At 35.7% G+C, this 20,428-nt stretch overlaps 1 protein-coding gene across 1 annotated transcript; it reads left to right on the forward strand.

Moving 5' to 3' along the window:
- Positions 1 to 4,886: 4,886 nt before the first annotated feature.
- LOC112006843 (uncharacterized) lies at positions 4,887 to 5,384 on the forward strand. Its single transcript, XM_024039148.2, has one exon. The coding sequence runs from the start codon at positions 4,887 to 4,889 to the stop codon at positions 5,382 to 5,384; it is 498 nt and encodes a 165-aa protein (XP_023894916.2).
- Positions 5,385 to 20,428: the final 15,044 nt, after the last annotated feature.

Here is a 20,428-nt window from a genome sequence, read left to right on the forward strand (position 1 = left end):
ATAGGCTAATTTTTTTTCTTATTGAAAACTTGAATGTTCAAAAAGCAAAATCATCATTTTTTTTTTTTTTTGTATTATTTTTTATGTTATTTGTCGAACAATGAGATGTGCCATTTCATCTCAAAACCAATTAGTAATGAGGAAGATATACACCCAAATCTTTTATTACATTCGATATCACATCACGTAAACCTGCTTTTAGAGTGGTTGTATGAAGTCAAATTGTAATCCCCCAACATTATCTTTGTTTCGCTTGTATTAGGAGCATGAAATAAAAGAATAGAAAATTAATTAGTTGCTTCAAATGCACATCCTAAACGTGTCTCAAAATTCCTGTCCTAGTTCATGCTTCACCACCCAACGGATAACACAAGTCTATTTTTTTTTTTTTACAAGATATAAATTTTACTTTAACCTAATCTAAGTGTATATGTGTGTGAAACTCTTTTCTGGAGACTTGAACTCGACTCTTACCCCCTCACGCCCCACAAGCACATTTACTTGTGGAATGACCATCAGGCCAAGGTGTGCAACGGTTTCTTGTGTATTCTTAATGCGTTGACTTCTTTTTCAGTTTTAAAAGTCTTACAAATATCCAGATTGACGATAGAAAGAAGCCATTGGAGCTGAAAGAAAAGTGCAAGATATGTGAAATGTCTTTGCACGTAGGGATGGCAATGGGGTGGGGCGGGTCCGAAGGATGGACCCCACATGGTTTTGTCTTACCTTATCTCCACCCAGCCCCGCATAACAGGGAAAATTTTCTTGCCCCATCCCCGCCCCTTTGGGACCTGCAAAACCTTGCCCCACCCTGTAAAACTCTTCTTCTTGTTAATTTGCCCATAACCATTACAATTTCTTTTAATAAAACCTATCTCGTTAATAAAATTATATTTGAAATTACAAATAAATTTATTCCATCAAGTCAAACTAATTTTTAAGTAAAATTGAATAATATTATTAAAGTGTTTAACAAGACAATATCACAACAAAAACAAAAATCTCATAGTACAAAATCAATGATTCAAGAGTATATATATAATTTTTTTAATAAAGACAAAAGAAAATGTTATAATAGAATAAGCTGATGAAATGCTTGTTTAAATAGTAGGGTTTTAGGGTATGAAAAATATACAATTTAACCCTTATCAATGCGGGGTGGGTTGGGTCTAAAAAGTCTAAACCCATCCCTGCCCCGCCCCATGATGCGGGGCTAAAATCTCACTCCATTCTCACCCCACCATCTTTACAAAATGGGAAAAACCCGCATGGGGCAAAACGGGGCGGGACAAAATTGTCGTCCCCATTTGCACATGATCAGACTTTTCACACCTAACCGTTTATGTTAGTAAGCTAACTTAGATAGTTTTGCCTTTAGGATTTTTGTTCAAGGGGTCAATGAAAGATAAATTATAAGTTCATTTGACCTTTTTTTTCCTAATACAATAAATATATTAATTATTGTTGTTAAGCGAACTTAATTATTATTACTTACTATAATTTAATAGTTTCTCTTTTACTTTTTACCATTTGTTTTTATTGAATTCACAAGATATTCTGATAAATTCTTTTATACTTTCTTTACAATTCTTTAATTTAATTAATTTGTTAGTTTCTATCCCACTAACTAAGTGTTTAGAATTATTTAATTATTTATTAGTTTACAATTTTTTAATTTATTTACAATTCTTTAATTTATAAGATTACCATTTTTTTAATTGTTTAATACTTTTATTGCCATGACTGACCCACTTATTACATAGCCAATAACCACTCTCACTCACAAATTCGGTCAAAGAGTCAAAAGTGGGAGAGGGCTGCGTTTTTCTCTCTTAAGGTTTTAGTTTTGTCCTTTTTTTATTTATAGTTTTTTTTTTTTTAAATTGATTAAAAAAAAAAAAGAATTTGATAAACTTAATATATTGCACCGTAGTGTACCTAAGTTTTACCTAAAAACTATAAGATAGTTTGGTGCTCTTGTCACGTGTGACGTATATGAAGCAACTACAAATTACAATCCCATGCATATCTGGCAGTGGTAAAGCAAAATGAATACCCTTGCTTTAATTTGACCTTTCCCATTTGTCATGTTATTCTTTAACATCTTTATTCTATCTTGATAGTCCCATAATAAGAGTCTTCCAATTTTTCTTTTTCTTTTTCTCGTCTACAAAAGTAAAACACAGGGAGTAGAGTATAAGAAAGTACAGAGAACCAAAAAGGAAAAATGGGAAGCTTGAATCAGAGAGAGAAAGAGAGAGACTTCGAATCAAGAAGTTTTTGTGTAATACCTCAACTGAATGAATCTATACATTGATCTGTGACTAAATACATGAAACAGAGCAACAAAATATCCCACATAATAAGGAGTTAGTTACTGCACGTGTTCCAGTTAGTTAAATCACGTGTGAATCAATTACTCACTAAACTACAAGCATATAATTAAGTTACAATCAAAACTACAAGAAACAAACTGTCGTTTATCTTCATATCTACATTACTGAAATTCTTCCTTCTTCTATTTCACTTCTTCTTTTGCTTTCTGAACTAAATCACAGTTTTGATATAGAGCAAAGAATTTATCTTTCTGATTTGGTAATTATTTAAAGAGAAAACTTTAATATTCAAAAAAAATAAATAAATAAATAAAGAGAAAACTTTAGCAAAGGCTGATTTCAGTGGGGTGGGCTCGAAAAAAAAAATTCCAAAGAAAGCTCTGAGCTCTCTGGACTCTGGATGCAAAACTTTGCTATAAAGCTTTCATTATACCACTTTCTATACATTACAAGTTCCAATCATTGCAAGACCATTGTACCTATTTTTTTACCTTAATTTGCATCAGTTTTAGCTTTAATCAGGTTGGCAAATCTGGAATATAGGGGATAAATTCCACTATATATGGTGACGGGTCAGCAATGCCAAAAATCAAAGCCATTTTACTTTTTCCATAAAATTTATCATTACCTAGCCAAAAAAAACAAAAAATCAAAATGGCCCACGAAATTAGGAGTTGACTTTATGAAACAGAAACACCCTTTCTTTCAAGGAGCTTGCATGAAACCCATTGCATGTGGTCAAAAATGTTTGGATTCTTTCACAGGCATAGTATGAATGCATGGAATTGTCAACGGCTCTGAATTCTTAGTTGACTCTTTGTGCCGGTGGCTTTGTCTAAATCCCCGTGAGTACTGAGTAGACTGAAAATACAAAGGTTCGGTTAGCTCTTTTCACATTGGTAAATTGTCTGCCTTTCATCAAGTTCTAAATAAAATGTCAATTTTATGCATCATTTCATTTGGATGACCTTTTTACATTCAGTAATGGGTTCAATTAACAATTCCGACATGACGGGGTTGACTTGACCTCATTTTTTAACCGATGTGGTTGAGACATCTAAAAAATGAACTAACTAAATTGGATAATCAATAATGGATAGTCTTTGTTTTGTTAAAATCTAATGCTATCTAACTTTCAATTGAAGAAAACGTGGAAGTATTTGGTCCACATTTGTATACACAGCTCAATGGTTAGGTTAACATATATAGTAATTTATTACTCCAAAGCTTTAATTTTTCTGGATCAATTGATCATAATCTTCTAGTTCACCAATCAAAATCTTATTCTTACTCAATTTTTTACATTTTTTTAAAAGTTTTTTCTTTATACAATTGTATCACGAATCATGCAGTTGGGAGAGCTAGACAATTTACATGTTTTAATTAATCAATTTCATCTTAGTAGTAAGTTATAAAATATTGAAATTAAGCATCTATTATTTTTGGATTCACTTCTTTGTTGTATTGCTAAATTTTTCTTATGGAGATGGATAAACTCTAACCGTGATTCTTCAGAATAAGTCTGTCTATCAAAATTCTGGTTCAAACTCAAATCTTGCGTAGGTGCTAAAAGTTTTTATTCCCAATACTTTTTTGCCATGTGCAATCTTATTTCAAAAACGAGGATAAGGTTTTGGCATATAAGATCTCATTTAAAACAAAGAGTTATTATAAGATAACCCACTTCAAATTTTTTATCCTTTTGAGTTTTTAAGAATGAAAAATTCCCTGCAAAATTTGGGGTTAATAATTAGACACTTTTGAGCAAAGGACCACCCAAATTAAGCTGGACTTGTTGGCCATTTTGAGCTAATAAGCACAGCGCTTAACAAAGCTGCACGTCCTTGCACATGGGTCACCATTCCCACGTGAAATTTAATCACCAGACACGTGCACCCCTCAGAGCTTCCCCGAGCTTTTTGCAGAGAGGTTTTATACAAACTTTGGGAAGAAGAGTCACATTGGACGAAGTTAAAAAGAAACATATATGATTGGTTGCAAAAAAAAAAAATGATAGGTTAAAACCAAGCCATTAAGGCACTGTTATTGTTATTATTTTGCTTAATTATGCCGTCAAAAAAAAAAAGGATAGCTTAGAGCATTCTCATTAAGAATGCTAAATGCTATAAATGCTAAATTTTAACATCAAGTTTGTAAAAAGCACCAAAAAGCAAACTATAACAAACATGCTAAACTTAAAAAAATAAAATAAAATAAAATAAAAAATAAAAAAAAGCAACTAAGCTCACTGTAGCTCCAATCTTTAAAAAATTATTATTATTATTATTATTATTTTAATGCTTGTGGTGGAAAATGTGGTTTGTGTAGTTGTTTTTTCATTATTTTAATGAGTAGTTTATATTATTTTAAACGAAATGATAAAAAAATAGAACATTTGATGTTGGGTGTATTGTAAAATGAGTTGTTAAAATTGATAAAGTGACTTTTTAAGATACTAAATACTAAAAATTTTGAGAGCTTTGATGAGAATGCTCCTATAATAGAGATGCTCAAAGCTCACTTGCAGCAAGTTCAGTCTCACCAGTAATTATGCAGAACTGGAAGCCTCCATCGGGTCAGCTGTACAAACTGAATTTTGATGCAACAATGTTTGAAACCGGTTTGGGGGTAGGAGCAGTGATTTGCAACGCAGCTAGGGATGTAATGGCAGCTTTATCAGCAAGGGGGGCAGCAGTGGTTAACAGTGAGGAGGCGGAAGCTTTGGCATGCCAAAAAGCAATGGAGTTTGCTATAGATGCGGGGTTCTCGGAATTAATTGTTGAAGGGGATAATGCGATGGTAATGAGTGCTGTTTCTTCAACATCTCCAAATTGGTCACTCGTGGGGGTGATTTATGATGATATCGGCTGCCTAGCAGTAGGACTTCACTATGTGGCTTTCAGTTGTATTAGGCGTAGTGCCAATGCTGTGGCCTATTCCTTAGCACGTTATGCCAATGTCTTAGATGTGGAAGTTGTGTGGATGGAAGAATCGCCACCACTAGCCCGTGATGCTTTGTATTTTGATTCTTCTTTTTTAATTGAATGAAGTTTGATTGGGCTTTCAAATATATATATATATATATATATATATACACACACATAGGTGTGTGTGTGTGTATATATATAGTATAGTATAAGCAAAGTGCAAAGCAAAGATATAAGAACCTTATCTATATGTGTGTGTAATTTCTTTGGTAAGAGAATCTTTAGGGCTTCACGTCACATATTGCTCCCTTGAATACAAACATGTCTTAGAAAATGGAATCGTTTCCCATTAACTAAAATTGTATAATCAAATACTAATCGATTAATAATTAAATTTAACAATACTAAGATTGGCAAAGAGAGATCCTTTATGATGATGGTGATTCCACCATTAAATAAGGATCTTGTTAACTATCGGCCACCCTGGCGACTTGAAGGGTATCCTATGATTTCTCTTTACAAAATTTTAAATGATGGGTGGTGGATCAGAATTATTGATGAGGGATATGAATACAACAATAACTAACCCAATTTATTACAATTTTCATTATTAGGTGGGAATGTCTGATCAATTGCGAACCAAGCCAGTCTTTACTGATATTGTAACTTTAATAAATTTAAAAGACTGAATCAGACATAAATAGCTTTCATTTCAATCATGTTAATCGGTAGATAGAGCAATCATAATTGAACATCACCTAGCATAAGATACTCTAAAAAAAAATGAAAAGTTTTGTTGAGTATTTTCCTTTTGGATAAAATTTAAATACAGTACTTTAAAAGTTATTCCTTAAATTTATCTCTTAAAATTCAGTCATGTGGCTATTTAACTAAAAAATACACTTTCATCCTATGAAAAAAAAAATCTACATAGTAGAATTTTAAAAGAATAACTTAAAGAACAACACCTAAGTACTGTACCTAAGTTTTACCTTTTTCTTTTTAGATTAATATTTTTTTTGTTTCATAAATAGGCAGTTTTTTTTTTTTAATTCAATAATTTGATAGTTACAATATGGGAGAGGGGTTTTGAATCCTCGACGTCTCTATTGAAAATATCAAAATATGTCAATTAATTAGAACCCTATTTGACAAATGAATTTTATTAGAAATTTTTTTATTAAATGACTCATTTTTTAAAAAAAAAAATTAACACATTTCCATGTGCTTAATTAATGTCCAGAAAATAAACCAAAACCATGTTCTATTAATTGAATCACTTGGAAATTTTCATTAATATTTAATGCAATTCTAAGTAATTATATAAACAAAAACTTTCATTCATAAAAATAAACATCAAACAGAAAATATTAGAATTTACACAAAAAATTAAGTGAAAAAAAAAACAATTGATTTGAAGAAAAAAGTCACTTACGAAAAAAAAAATCAATGTTGGTTAATGTTCATTCGTGGTGACATGTTAGATAGACAAATATTTTGGAAAACATTATATTCTTAATTAGATTTGTTATTCATACCACATAATGTTTTCATTTACTTGTGTTTTCAATTGTACCAAACACTATAAAATGCAAGAAAATTTTCCACCAAAAAAAATTTGTAGTTCAATTGACATCTTTTGATATTTTCAATAGAGACATCTAGGGTCCATTTAGAAAATTTGAAAAGATATAGTGATTAAGTATTTTTGAAATTGTTATACATGTTCAATAAAAAAAATTAATAAATAGCTTTTTTTATAGATAAGAAATGACAAAAGAAGACATAACAAAAGTGATTAGTATTCTTATATTTGAAATCCAATTAATAATAATAATAATAATAATAAAGAATGTAGAGGGAACCATAGTTAGGGTTTTGTAGTTCACAGACCAAAGGAGAGGAAAGCATAAGAGAAAACAATTAAAAAAAAAAAAAACTTCAAGAAAAAGTTCAATTAGGGTTTGTAGAACATACCGCAAAGCAAGTAGAAGAAAGTAGAGCAAAAAAACAAGAAAATCTTCAAACAAATGAAGATGTAAATCGTAAGTTCTACTTATATAGTAGACCAGAAAGTTAAAAATTAAAAATTTTTAAAAAAAAGTGTGAAAACAATATTTACCAATTTTTTTGCAAACGAGCTCTGGAGAGGTTTTTTTTTTTTTTTTTTTTCTCCACATGGCGAGGTTTTACTGGACCCATACCACGCCTCAATTTTCAGTTCAATTAAGTATATAAACATTTTGGAAAATGTTATATTCTTAATTAGATTTGTTATCCATATCACATAATATTTTCATTTACTTGTGTTTACCAATATTGTACCAAATACTAGAAAATGCAAGAAAACTTTACACCCAAAAAAAAAAAAAAAAAGATTTTTAGCTCAATTGACTTTTTTTTAATTTTTCAATAAAGACATCTAAGGTCTATTTAAAAAGTTTGTAAAAATTCAATGATAAAGTATTTTGAAATTGTTATACAGGTTTGATAACAAAATTAATAAATAGTGTTTTTTATAGATAAGAAATGACAAAAGAAGGTATAACAAAAATTATTAGTATTTTTATATTTAAAATCCAATTAGTTCAATTAATAATAATAATAATATTATTATTATTATTATCATCATCACCGTTGTTGTCGTCATCATCATAACAAAGTGTTTTAATTAAAAAGAGTTTTATCGTTTAATGTGTTTAATAAAATTATAGTTGTAGGGATGAAGGGTCCAGATATAGATATTAGGCCATGGGCCGTGCCTGAGGACATCAAATAGCCCAAGGACAGGTAAATACTAACGAAAGCATACCAGTTAATGGGCCGTGGAAGAAGTATGGTCATAAGGAGTTGGAAATGTTGTCCGAGGAGAAGTATCTCCTCAGCTAGACAGAGTAGAGGTCAAAGGTCCGACCCTTCATCAAGGACAAGATAACAAGCAATTGTGTTGGTAAGGATAAACCTCAGATAGAAAATAAAACAAAAGAGAGTTATGAAATATCTAAGAAGAAAGTTGTTACCACCGCATTAAATACTCTGTATCTAATCCTCTAGCCGCATTAATGTGGAAGTGATACCTGAACTGTAATTTTCAGTCTTTCAACTACCCCCAAAGACTTCAGGAATGTGCTGATGAGACAAGTATCAAAACCAGCAATCTAATCTACATGTGGAGGGCTGAGATGAAAGAAGAAATGAGAATATAAAGGAGAAAAACCCCATTATAAGGGGATCATCTGAAAATCTAAGGAAAAATCACTATACACTCAAGAACTATAATTTTGTACAAGTCTAAGAGAAATATATAAGAACAAATCATCCTCAAACTTGACCGTGGAGAACTCTTCTTACTTAAACTATCTGTTGTATTCTTTCCAACCATAACTAACCTACTGTGACTACTATCCACATATCTCATTGAAAGTTCATCTTTAAGCCTACTCTCTAACAAATTTATTGTCTTGGGCTCTTTGGCCATTGACCCTTCATTTGGGCTTTAGAAGCAAATCGTGCCCTTACAATTGGAACCGTTTATGGGAAAGTTGAACATTCTTGAGCTCATTCAATCATGGTAGGATCAGGACCAAACCATGAAGAATCTGTAGGATCCCAACGTCAAGATCAATTTCTTAATCTTGATCGAAGAAGGGACTGTGAAGTTAGCGTGCACACCACTCATACAAGTAGGAGTCATTCTAGAGGTGGGAGCCATGTATCCTATGGAGGAAACACCAAGAACATGTAGCTAGAGATAGATCATTTACGGAAGAAGTTACGCCGTAAGCAAAGGAGATGGACTCCTTCAAGCTCGGAATCTCATTATGATGATGATAATGGTAGCTACAGGCCCAGGTCAATGACTCCTCCTAGTGAGTTTTTCTCTTGTGATGAAGACTGCCATCATAGGCAGAGGAGCAAAAGCCCATCTCGCAAGGGCTTAGGAAATGATGTTATGAGTAGGGTCTTGCGCCAAATCTCCAAATCACCATTCATACAGAGGATTGAAGGGGGAAAACTTCCTCAGCAGTTTACTCAACCAACATTTACCATGTATAATGATAGGACGGACCCGGTGGAGCATGTTAGCCATTTCAGCTAGAGAATGGCTATCCATTCAAAGAATGAAGCCTTGATGTGTAAGGTATTCTTATCTAGCTTAGGGCTAGTGGTGATGAGATGGTTTGACAGATTGGAGGAAGAATCAATTAGCTATTTTTAAGAGCTTACTAGGGCCTTTAAGGCCCAATTCGTTACTTGTTGGGTTCCTTGTCCTTTGAATTCCTTGTTGTCTATGGCCATGCGAGAGGGAGAGACTCTGAAAACGTATTCAAATAGGTACTAGAAGATGTTCAATGAAATATATGTAAATTTTAATGATGTAGCAATAAGGACATTTAAGGTCGTCCTCCTTACCGAGCATGATTTAAGGAAGTCTTTGACAAGAAAGAGTGCCAGAAGCGTACATCAGCTCATGGATCGAATTGATGGGTATAAATAGGTCAAAGAGGATCAACAACAGGAAAAGGGGAAGGCTAAAGTAATTCCCCAGGATCGAAGGGATTTCAAATCGAAGAGGTATAATAATAATCGGCCCAGAAGAGATTTTGCTAGGCATACTGGGCTTGTTACTGCCCAAGTAGTTAGTACCGTGTTCAGGGAGCCTATGCACCAAATCTTGGAGAAAATTAAGAATGAGTCATACTTCAAGTGACCAAATAAGATGGGAGAAGACTCCATGAAGCGCAACCAAAGTCTTCATTGTCCGTACCACCAAGACCAAGGACACACTATAGAAGAGAGTAGGACTTTACAAGATTACCTGAAGCAGCTGGTCAAAATTAGGAGACTAAAGCAATTTTTATATTAGCCCAATGGACAGGGGAGCCAGGCAGGGTTGGCACATCAGAGGGATGCTTCTTTAAGACTGTCCTTGGGTTATTCTTACTACCCCAGGTAGGATTGGTTCCTATCCGTCTTGGGTGATGTCTATAACCCGGCCACATGTTGAGAATGTAACCCTTGATTCTAAGAGGGGTAGAATGGAAGTTCGACCAACTCTAAGATTTTTTGGTAAGGATAAGGTGGGAACCCTATAGTTACATGATGATGCCCTGGAGGTTACCCTTAGGATTGGAGGGTATGATATGAAGAGTGTTTTAGTAGATCAAAGCAGTAGTGCAGAGATCATGTACTCTGACCTATACAAAGGGCTCAAGGTGAAGCCTGAGGACCTGGCCTGCTATAATTCTCCTTTAGTAGGGTTTGATGGGAAGACAGTCATCCCAAGGGGCTAGATCAGATTACCTGTTCAAGCAGGGTTAGAGGTCATGGAAATGGACTTTATTGTAGTAGATGCATATTCCCCTTACACGGCTATTGTGTCGAGGCCTTGGCTTCATGCCATGGGGGCTGTTTCCTCCACTTTGTACTTAAAAGTGAAGTATCCTTCAAAGGATTAGGTTGAGAAATTGATTAGAAGCCAGTCTATGGCTAGACAATGTTGGATGGCTGCAATTAGATATCAGTCTAAAGGTGAATCCTCGACTATTACAGAAAGGGATTTATAGCAATCGAGGAGAATAGTCCTATCCTTGGACTTTGTGGCAAAAGGAGCAAAGTGTGAAAAGTTAGAAAAAATCATCATTGATAATGATGAGGGGAAGTTTTTTTAAGTTGGAGTTTAGTTGCCACAAGGAAGAACTGGTTGTTTTCTTTAGAAATAACATTGATGTATTCACGTGGAGTGCTTATGAAACCCCTGGAGTGGATCCAAATTTCATCTATCATCATCTAAATGTTATTCCATCTACCACCCTTAAGAAGCAACCACCTCAACACTCTTCCAAAGAACATTCTAATGTTGTTAAAGAGGAAGTGATCAAACTTAAGTAGGCAGGAGCAATAAAAGAGGTGTTTTTCCCTAAGTGGTTGGCCAACACAGTGGTGGTAAAGAAGAAGAATGGGAAATGACGGAGTATGTGTGGATTTCATAGATCTAAACAAAGCTTATCCCAAGGATCCCTTCCCGGTGCCTTGGATAGACCAGTTGATGGATGCAATAGTTGGTCATCCTTGGATAAGCTTTTTGGATGCCTTTCAAGGGTACCATCAGATATCATTGGCTCTAAATGACCAGGAGAAGACTGTTTTGTCATGCCCACTAGGAATTACCATTACAAGGTAATTCCTTTTGGGCTGAAGAATGCTTGAACCTCAACTTGGCAAGAATATTGAAGTATACATAGATGATATGGTGGTAAAGAGAAAGGTAGAATCCGAGCATGTGAATGACCTTGGAAGTATTTTTAAAGTGCTAAGAAAGCACAAACTACACCTTAATGCTTCTAAATGTTCTTTTGGTGTCAATTCAAACAAATTTCTGGGTTATATGGTTACTCACCATGGAATTGAAGTCAAACCTTATCAAATTAAGGCAATCAACAATTTACATGGAGAATTACCAAGTGAGGAACAATTTACGGGGCCTTTGACATTAAGTATATGCCTCAGACTTCTGTTAAGGGCCAAGTTCTTGCAGATTTGGTAGTAGAATTTACTAAATCTCCAGTAGAAATGGAGGATGAAAAGTAAAACTTAGAAGGAAAACCAGTTGAAACAATTTCTCTACAAGGACCTTCAACTTGGAAACTGTATGTTGATAGTGCAGCTAATCAGAGAGAATCTGGGATAGGGCTAGTTGTGATGTCCCCAGACAAGATTACTATTGAGAAATCTTTAAGGTTGGGTTTCTTGACCATGAACAATGAAGCTGAGTACGAAACTTTGTTGGTAGGGATGGCCATGATTTAGAAAATGGGAGGAAAGGCAGTGGATGTGTTCTCAGACTCAAGGTTGGTGGTAGGCCAAGTAAAGGGAGAGTTGGAAGCTAAGGATTTGAGAATAAAAGGATATTTGAGTCAAGCTAGGCGCTTGCAGTCAAGTTTTGAGTTTTTCGCTTTGCAACAAATTCCGAGAAGTAGAAATACATATGCTGATTCTCTAACTACTTTGGCAACCTCTTCTGGACAAGGCTTATGTTGAGTTATACTCGTTAAAGATTTGCACAAGCCCACCGAGGAGAAGAAGGGGAAAGTCCAAGTTCACCAGATCAAGGTTAGGCCTAGCTAGATGGATCCTTTGGTCTTGTTTCTCAAGGAAGGAACTCTGCCTGATGGGAAGGGAGAGGCAGATAAGGTACAGAGGAAAGCTCCTCGTTTCTGGTTGTCTGAAGAGAAAAAGTTGTATAAACGTTCCTCTTTTGGACCATACTTGCTCTATGTCCATCCTAAAGCAGTGGAGTCACTTTTGGAGGAGTTACATGAGGGAATCTATGGAAGTCATACAGGGCGCAGGTCACTATCCCATAGGGCCCTTACCTAGGGGTATTAGTGGCCAAGTATGCAGAAAGAAGCACTGGAATATGTGAAGAAGTGTGATTAATGCCAAAGATTTGCTCCGAACATTCATCAGCCAGGGGGTGTCCTCAATCCTCTGTCTAGTCTATGGTCATTTTCTCAATGGAGCTTGGACATTGTAGGACCATTTCCTAAAACTACAAGAAACTGAAGATGGCTTCTAGTTGGAACTGATTATTTCATAAAGTGGGTGGAAGTTGAGCCACTGTCTAATATTAGATATATGGATGCAAAGAAGTTTGTATGGAAGAACATTGTCACTCGATTTGGAATTCCTCACACCCTCATCTCAAATAATGGGCTTCAATTTGACAGTAAAGCGTTCAGGAGATACTGCCGTGAATTAGGCATTAGAAACAGATATTCAAGTCTAGCTTATCCACAAGGAAACGGACAGGCTAAAACAATCAACAAAGTTATAGTGAATGGACTTAAGAAGAGATTGGATGCGGCAAAAGGTAGATGGGTGGAAGAATTACCACATGTTCTCTAGATATATCGGACTACTCCTCGTCGATCAACTGGGGAAACACCATTTTCAATGACTTATGGGTCTGAGGCTGTGATCCCTCTAGAGACTAGATTTCCAACACTGAGGACGAGCTTATTCACTCCAAACAACAATGATAGGCTATTGAAAAAAATTCTAGATTTAGTTGAGGAACATAGAGAAGCTGCCATAGTTCAACTAGCATATTATCAACAAAAGGTCAAACAAGGGTACAATACCAGTATAAGGGCAAGGCCGTTAACACTTGGTGACTTGGTATTGAGAAAAGTTGTGGGTACTGCAAAGAACCTGTCATAGGGAAAGCTGGGGGTATTGAAAATGTTGTACCACGCCCTTGGAATGTAAATAACCTACGAAGGTATTACTATTAAAGAAAGGCAACTCTACCACATTTTTGTTTATAATATTATATGTTGTGTATTCCATTCCTTTAAATATTAAACAAAACCTCAATCATGCCTGGTTCCTCAGACCACATACTTTGGGTAAATTAATGCTTTCAATTATTTAGCTAAGTATTAAACAGAACCTTGGTCATGCCTAACTCCTCGAACCACATACCTTAGATAAATTAATATTTCTCCTTATTTATCTAGGTATTAAGCAGACCCTTTGTCATGCTTGGTTCCTTGAACCATATACATTGGGTAAATTAATGTCTCCCATTATTTATTTAAATGTTAAACAGAACCTTAGTCATGTCTGGTTCCTCAGATCACATACATTGGGTAAATTAACACCACCTATTTATCTAAGTATTAAATAGAACCTCGGTCATGCTTGGTTTCTAGAACCACATACCTAGGGTAAATTAATACTTTTAATTATTCATCTAGGTGTTAAATAGAATCTTGGTTATGTATGGGTTCCTCGAACATCATACATTGAGTAAATTAACACCTACTACTATCTGAGCCTACTACCAAGTGGAGTGTTAAGTGAGGTCTTGGATATGATAGTCTCCTCGGATCGTATGCCTTGGACAGATAGGTGCTTCACCTTTGTTTGAAGTTAAGAAAGGAATCTTGAAGTACACATAATTCTTTGAGCTACTTATCTCAGGTCTACAAAGTATGTTTTTAAGTTAAATTATAAGTTATTAAGTGTTATGGGCTTGGAAAGGTTAGTCTATTACACTACCAATTACATGAAATGTAACAGTCAGGTTGCACCTTGCATAAACGATTGTCAAAGTTAAGAATGAAGATATATCTTAATCAAATGAGGCTATAAGTTATGCTTATACTAGTAAAACACTGATTAGGAAATAAATAATGTCTTATTTTATCTAAACAGAATGAAACGTAAAGGAATTTAATGCTTTTCTTTAAGTAAGGTCTTGAAAGGCAAAGAAAGTACATGCTTAAAAACACAAACAACAAATACACATAAAAAGAAGTACATAAAAAAAAAAATACAACTACAAAATATAGCCAAGGTTCTACTTGGTCTTAGAATGAGCATTGGTCTTTGCAACTGTTTTGGCAGTTGTCTCAGGCATAACTGCTTGGGCTATACCTTTGCCTTTTGGATCCTCCTTGGCAGTGAAGGGGAATACCAGCTCCTGGCTCTAAAAGGTTCCCTTCTCCTTGGAGGAATCTTTGGGTGCAGGTGGGAGCTTTGTAGGCTCAAGGGCTGTCTCTTTGGCTGGCTTTTTTTCTTTCTCTGAAGCACCGACTTGCTCAGCCTCCTTAGAGGCAACGGTAGAGGAAAGAGCAGCATCAGCATAGGCAGCTTGGTTAGATTTTGGAGCTTTGGGAACGACCTCAGTCTAGGAGCTTGAAGGACCTGCTATACGAAGGGCTGGGGGATAGAAGTCATTTTCTACCCTTCTAAGTGGGGAAGAAGCATCCACACCAGCTTGGTTTAGTGCTTCATTCCACACTTGGAGGTAGTAGCCTCTACATACCCTAGTGACCTGGGCCCTTAGATGTTCCTCGGTCTCTGCTACTCCTACCTCGTACCTGACCTTCTCAGCTTTGTTCGTAGCCTCCTCTACCTCTTCCATCTTCTTCTTTAAAGCCCCTATTTGCCTCATGGCTATAACGAGTTGGTCCTCGATCTAGCGTGGCTGTTGGCGTTGGCTCTCTACTTGCCCTTCGGCCCCTTCCAGAGCAAACTTGACACTCTTTTTCTCTCTAATGGCCTTGGTTAGCTTGGTATTGAGGTTCTTTATCCTTTGCTCAGCTAGAGTGAAGGCCTCCACGACAGCTATTCGCGGTCCCTCCTCCTCCTTCATTTGCTTATGGGAGGTACTCACCAATTCCTCAGCCATATACACGGCTTGAATCGCCTTTGTTAAAATAAAAATAAAAAGTGTGAGATGAGATAATTGGAACACTTAGTAAAAAAAAAAGGGGGAAGGGAGAAAAGGGAAAAACTTACCAACGCCAAGTCCCTCTTCAAAGTAAGAAACACTTCGTGTTTCTTCATGGTCTTCAAGTCAGCCATGTCCTGAAGTAGCAATAGTGGCTGCTCTAAGGCATCGGCCACGTAACATGCCTTCCCCTTTTGGAAGTCCCTGATAGAGGAATCCAAAGGAAGGAGAGATCCGTTCAACACCAAGGGAAGGTTCCAGCTTTAGACCCTTAGGCGACGGTCATGTCCTTTATCTACTATTGCTCCCTCACTTGAGAACCTAATTTGCTCTGTTTTTGCCACTTTTGCTCCCCTTTAGGGCTTTGGCTCCTTAGAGGGGATAACCTCTCCTTCTTCAGCTACATCTTTCCCCTTCTTGTCCCGTTTCCTTTTCTTGTCTGTTGGTCGGGCTAGGAAGTTTGGGCAGGAAGAAGAGTGGGAGGATATGTCTAGATGGCTACCTCAGGCACTGAGCCTCCTGCATAAGACTCGAGAAGCTCAAGAAGGCTTGTTTTGGACTTGCATTGTAGCACTATTACGTCGGGTACATTAGGGGCTTCTTGAATGCCGCTAACTTGTGCGGAAGGAAGGTGGCTAAAGTCAACACCTGAAGTTTCTAGGGCTTGAAGTTGGTCAAAAACATAAAAATCTTCCTCGAAATCCGAAACCTCCATTACCTTGGCTATTTCTTCAAGAACTAGACGAGAGGAGGTCACCTCTTTCTTGGCACTGCGCTAGAAAGGTAGCTCCACTAGTTGGTGCCTTCTAGAGGGGTGCTAGCAAGGAAGCCAGGAACGGCGATGTTGATCTATTGTAGCCAAGGATCCTTTGTCTTTATCGCGCACTTAGGGGCTTGGAAGCTTGAAGAGATAAGATCGTAGCTGAGGATTATGTGAGCAGCTCACAGTTGTCCGTCACTGTGAACGAAGATCTCATATTTGAGTATCCTCATTAGATCAAGCTCGTTGACAAGGTTGAAATTGGGGGTTGCAAAGTACTTATCTGCAAATTCATCAAAAGTGAAAACATTGTTAGAATAAGCCATAGATAGCCAAATAAGAACCATTTTAAAAATTAAAAAATAAATAAATAATATAAACACAAAGATGTTAGTGAGAAAAGGGGTATTGTTAAAGCAATAAGCCTAAACCTAAACACCCCACCTAGTATCCCATCTCGTGTTGGCCAATGAAGTCCATCATGCCATCCCCTGAGACAATTAAGAAGTGCTTGTCCATACCCTTGTTAGTATCAAGGAGACACGATACAAGCCTGACCTCGAAAGATCTCATATTTGAGTATCCTCATTAGATCAAGCTCGTTGACAAGGTTGAAATTGGGGGTTGCAAAGTACTTATCTGCAAATTCATCAAAAGTGAAAACATTGTTAGAATAAGCCATAGATAGCCAAATAAGAACCATTTTAAAAATTAAAAAATAAATAAATAATATAAACACAAAGATGTTAGTGAGAAAAGGGGTATTGTTAAAGCAATAAGCCTAAACCTAAACACCCCACCTAGTATCCCATCTCGTGTTGGCCAATGAAGTCCATCATGCCATCCCCTGAGACAATTAAGAAGTGCTTGTCCATACCCTTGTTAGTATCAAGGAGACACGATACAAGCCTGACCTCGGAGACCCTAGTTTTCAAATAATACCCCTAACCTTTGAGGAGTCGACGATTGTAAACCCAGTTAACGTCGTGATGGGTGTGGTTCACACCCATTTTCATTAAGAGCATCTACGCTACCTAGGATCCTAAACACGTTAGGGGCACACTGGATGGGGCAAAGTCTATGGGCAATCAGGAAGTCCCTAGTAACTCTACCCATGGGGATTCTCATCACTTTCTCTATAAAAGCAATCATCGGGATTACTACCTCTCCTTCTTGTCTCATGGTATGCCATTCCCCTTGACTGCAATACTGAATTGAAACCTCAGTGGGAATACGGTAACGAGCTTTGAAACTCTCTATACCTTCTGGGGTATCTACTAAGCTAGCGAATCTACCCATTTGAAAGGTATGTGATGGTGTTAGGAAAATGAGATGTAAATTAAAGATGCCAAGGAAGAAGAGGTGCTAAAATTAAAAAGGAATACTAAAGGCAACTTACAAAAATGTGGAAGGGCTCTTCGAATTGGTTCTAGAGAGTTGAAGATGCAAAAAGTGGAACAGCCAAAATCTTCAAGCAACATATATAGGAATGGGAAAAGTAAGCGGGAAAGTTCCCGCCAAAATCCCCATAAAATTTCTCCACCATAGGATCTCCGTCACACCGTAGAACATGAGGGACAAGGCACCGTATGAAGTAAATGCTAAAGTGTCCTAGATACCGAAGCGTCAGGAGCATGCCCTTTTGCAGTTGAAAAGACACCTGCACAGAAAGAAGTGACATAAGAATGGGAAGGATAATTGCCAAAAATCAAAATCCCCCTTTTTTCTGAAGAGCAAAAAAGTGAAATTTTGAGAAGCTATTATAAGGATAAATGGCCCAGTTATAGGTATTGGGCCATGGGCCATGCCTGAGGACATCAGATAACTTGAGGACAAGTAAATACTAACGAAGACGTACCAGTTAATGGGTCGTGGAAGAAGTATGGTCATATGGAGTTGGAAACGTTGTCCGAGGAGAAGTATCTTCTCGACTAAACAGAGTAGAGGTCAAAGGTCTGATCTTTCATCAAAGACAAGGTAACAAACAATCGTGTTGGTAAGGATAAACCTCAGATAAGGATAAAACAAAAGAGAGTTAGGAAATATCTGAGAAGAAAGTTGCTACCACTGTATTAAATGCTCTGCATCTAATCCCCTGGCCGTATTAATGTGGAGATGATACCTAAACTGTAATCTACAACTACCCCCAAAGACTTCAGGAAAGTGCTGATGGGACAAGTATCAAAGCAAGCAATCTGATCTACACGTGGAGGGCTGAGATGAAAAAAGGAAGGATAATATAAAGGAGAAAAACCCCATTACAAGGGAATCATCAAAAAATCTAAGGAAAAATCATTGTACACTCAAGAAATATAATTTTGTATAAGTCTGAGAGAAATATATAAGAACAAATCATCATCGGACTTGACCAAGGAGAACTTTTCTTGCTTAAACTGTTTGTTGTATTCTTTCCAACCATAACTAACCTACTGTGACTACTATCAACTTATCTCATTGAAAGTTCATCTTTAAACCCACTCTCTAACAAATTTATTGTTTTGGGCTCTTTGGGCTATTGACCCTTCATTTGGGCTTTAGGAGCAAATCGTGCCCTTACAATAGTTATTAAGGTTATGTTTGGTAATAGTTTTTATTTTCTATTTTTACAAACTTGTTTTGGGGAGTATAAAGAAAAAAACAATTTTCTTGTATTTTTGAAATCAAAAACATGTTTGGTTAGTTGAAATTTAAAAAAAAAATAAATAAATAATACAGTTTTTTGAAAAAAAAAAAAAACTGAAATATGTTGTTACTGGGATTTGAACTCTAGTGCTAACTCATTAAATGGAACAAATTCATTAAATCAGACACATGTTTTTATTGACTTTTGAAAACTAGAAATCTTTTTTTTTTTTTTTAGATAAATTGAAAATTAGAAACTGAAAACAATTTTTTGCATGTTTTCAGTTTCCTTTACAAATTGAGTTTTGAGAATAGTTTTGTTTTCTATCCATTTTGGATTCCAAACAAGTTTTTTAGTCTTAAAAATAAAAAATTATTTTTGAAAACAGAAAACAAAAGAAAAAAATAGTTATCAAACATATCCTAAGTGTTTTAAAATTATTATTGCGTCTAGTAATCAAATCAATAAAGAACTTTTAGATGCAATAAATGATAAAAGAGAACATAATAAAAATGTTTTATATTTTTCATACTTGAATCCATTTAATTCATTAATAGCCAATCTTTAATTATTATCATCATCACCTTGGTTCAATCGATGCAGCAATGTCTTGATTTGTTGGGCAGGATCGGCTAACCATGTATCTTTTAGGGAATGGTAGGGCAAGCTATACTATATACAATACACTCTCTTAAATAATGTGAGATAATTAAACACCCTTACTTAACAGTCATTAAATATGGTGCTAATGCAATATCAGTCAGACTCCAAACTCAATATTAGACTGGGTATATGTTTTTTTCTTTTTAATTCGCTTTATTTGAAGTCAATTGGAACTATTTACACCTCAAATATATATATATATATATATGCTGCAAGATTAAGAAAAGGAAAAATAAATAAATAAAACAAAAACTTGTTAGTTCGGTTGCATAAATAAGTTGTCTGCACAGTACATGCAAACAAACAATTGGCAATAATAAGGAGGAATGAAACAAAGGGAGGAAGATCCAACAGAATGCAGAAAAAAACAGCACCAATGAATATGTTTCTATGGAGCAATGCCTAAGAATGAGATAGTTACTTTACAGGTAAGCAGTTGGATCAGATAAGCAGGTTTAATGCCCCATTGTAAGAATTGTCATTTCAAATCTGAAAGTGGTAGACACACCACATGTTTTGTGCATAAGAAAAAAGGGTATATGATCTGTTTTTCTCCATACTATTCTTGAAATTGCTGGTCCATTTTCATGCATAAACCAAGCATAGTCTTCATTAGACATCTACCCAAGAAAAGTGATAATCCTATATCCCCCACCATTCAGATGAAAACATAAATAAAAAAGAGTCAGAGTGAGGAAAATGTTTCAAATTGTAATGAAATGTAAAGCTAGAAACTCAAATAACATATATAAATGAGACATATCTAAGAAGTACTTGGAAGTTGGAACTGTTAAAATATTGTTCACAAAGCTCCATCAACGTGGACCCAGAGCTTCATGCCATTGATGATTTCCACCTAGAAAATGGGTTGCCTAG

Source organism: Quercus suber, unplaced genomic scaffold (genome assembly GCF_002906115.3).
Source record: "Quercus suber isolate HL8 unplaced genomic scaffold, Cork oak 2.0 scaffold_660, whole genome shotgun sequence".
Lineage (NCBI taxonomy): Eukaryota > Viridiplantae > Streptophyta > Magnoliopsida > Fagales > Fagaceae > Quercus > Quercus suber.

Excerpts from the sequence above, each read along its gene's own strand:
- LOC112006843 (XM_024039148.2), top strand. The coding sequence starts at position 4,887 with ATGCAGAACTGGAAGCCTCCATCGGGTCAGCTGTACAAACTGAATTTT.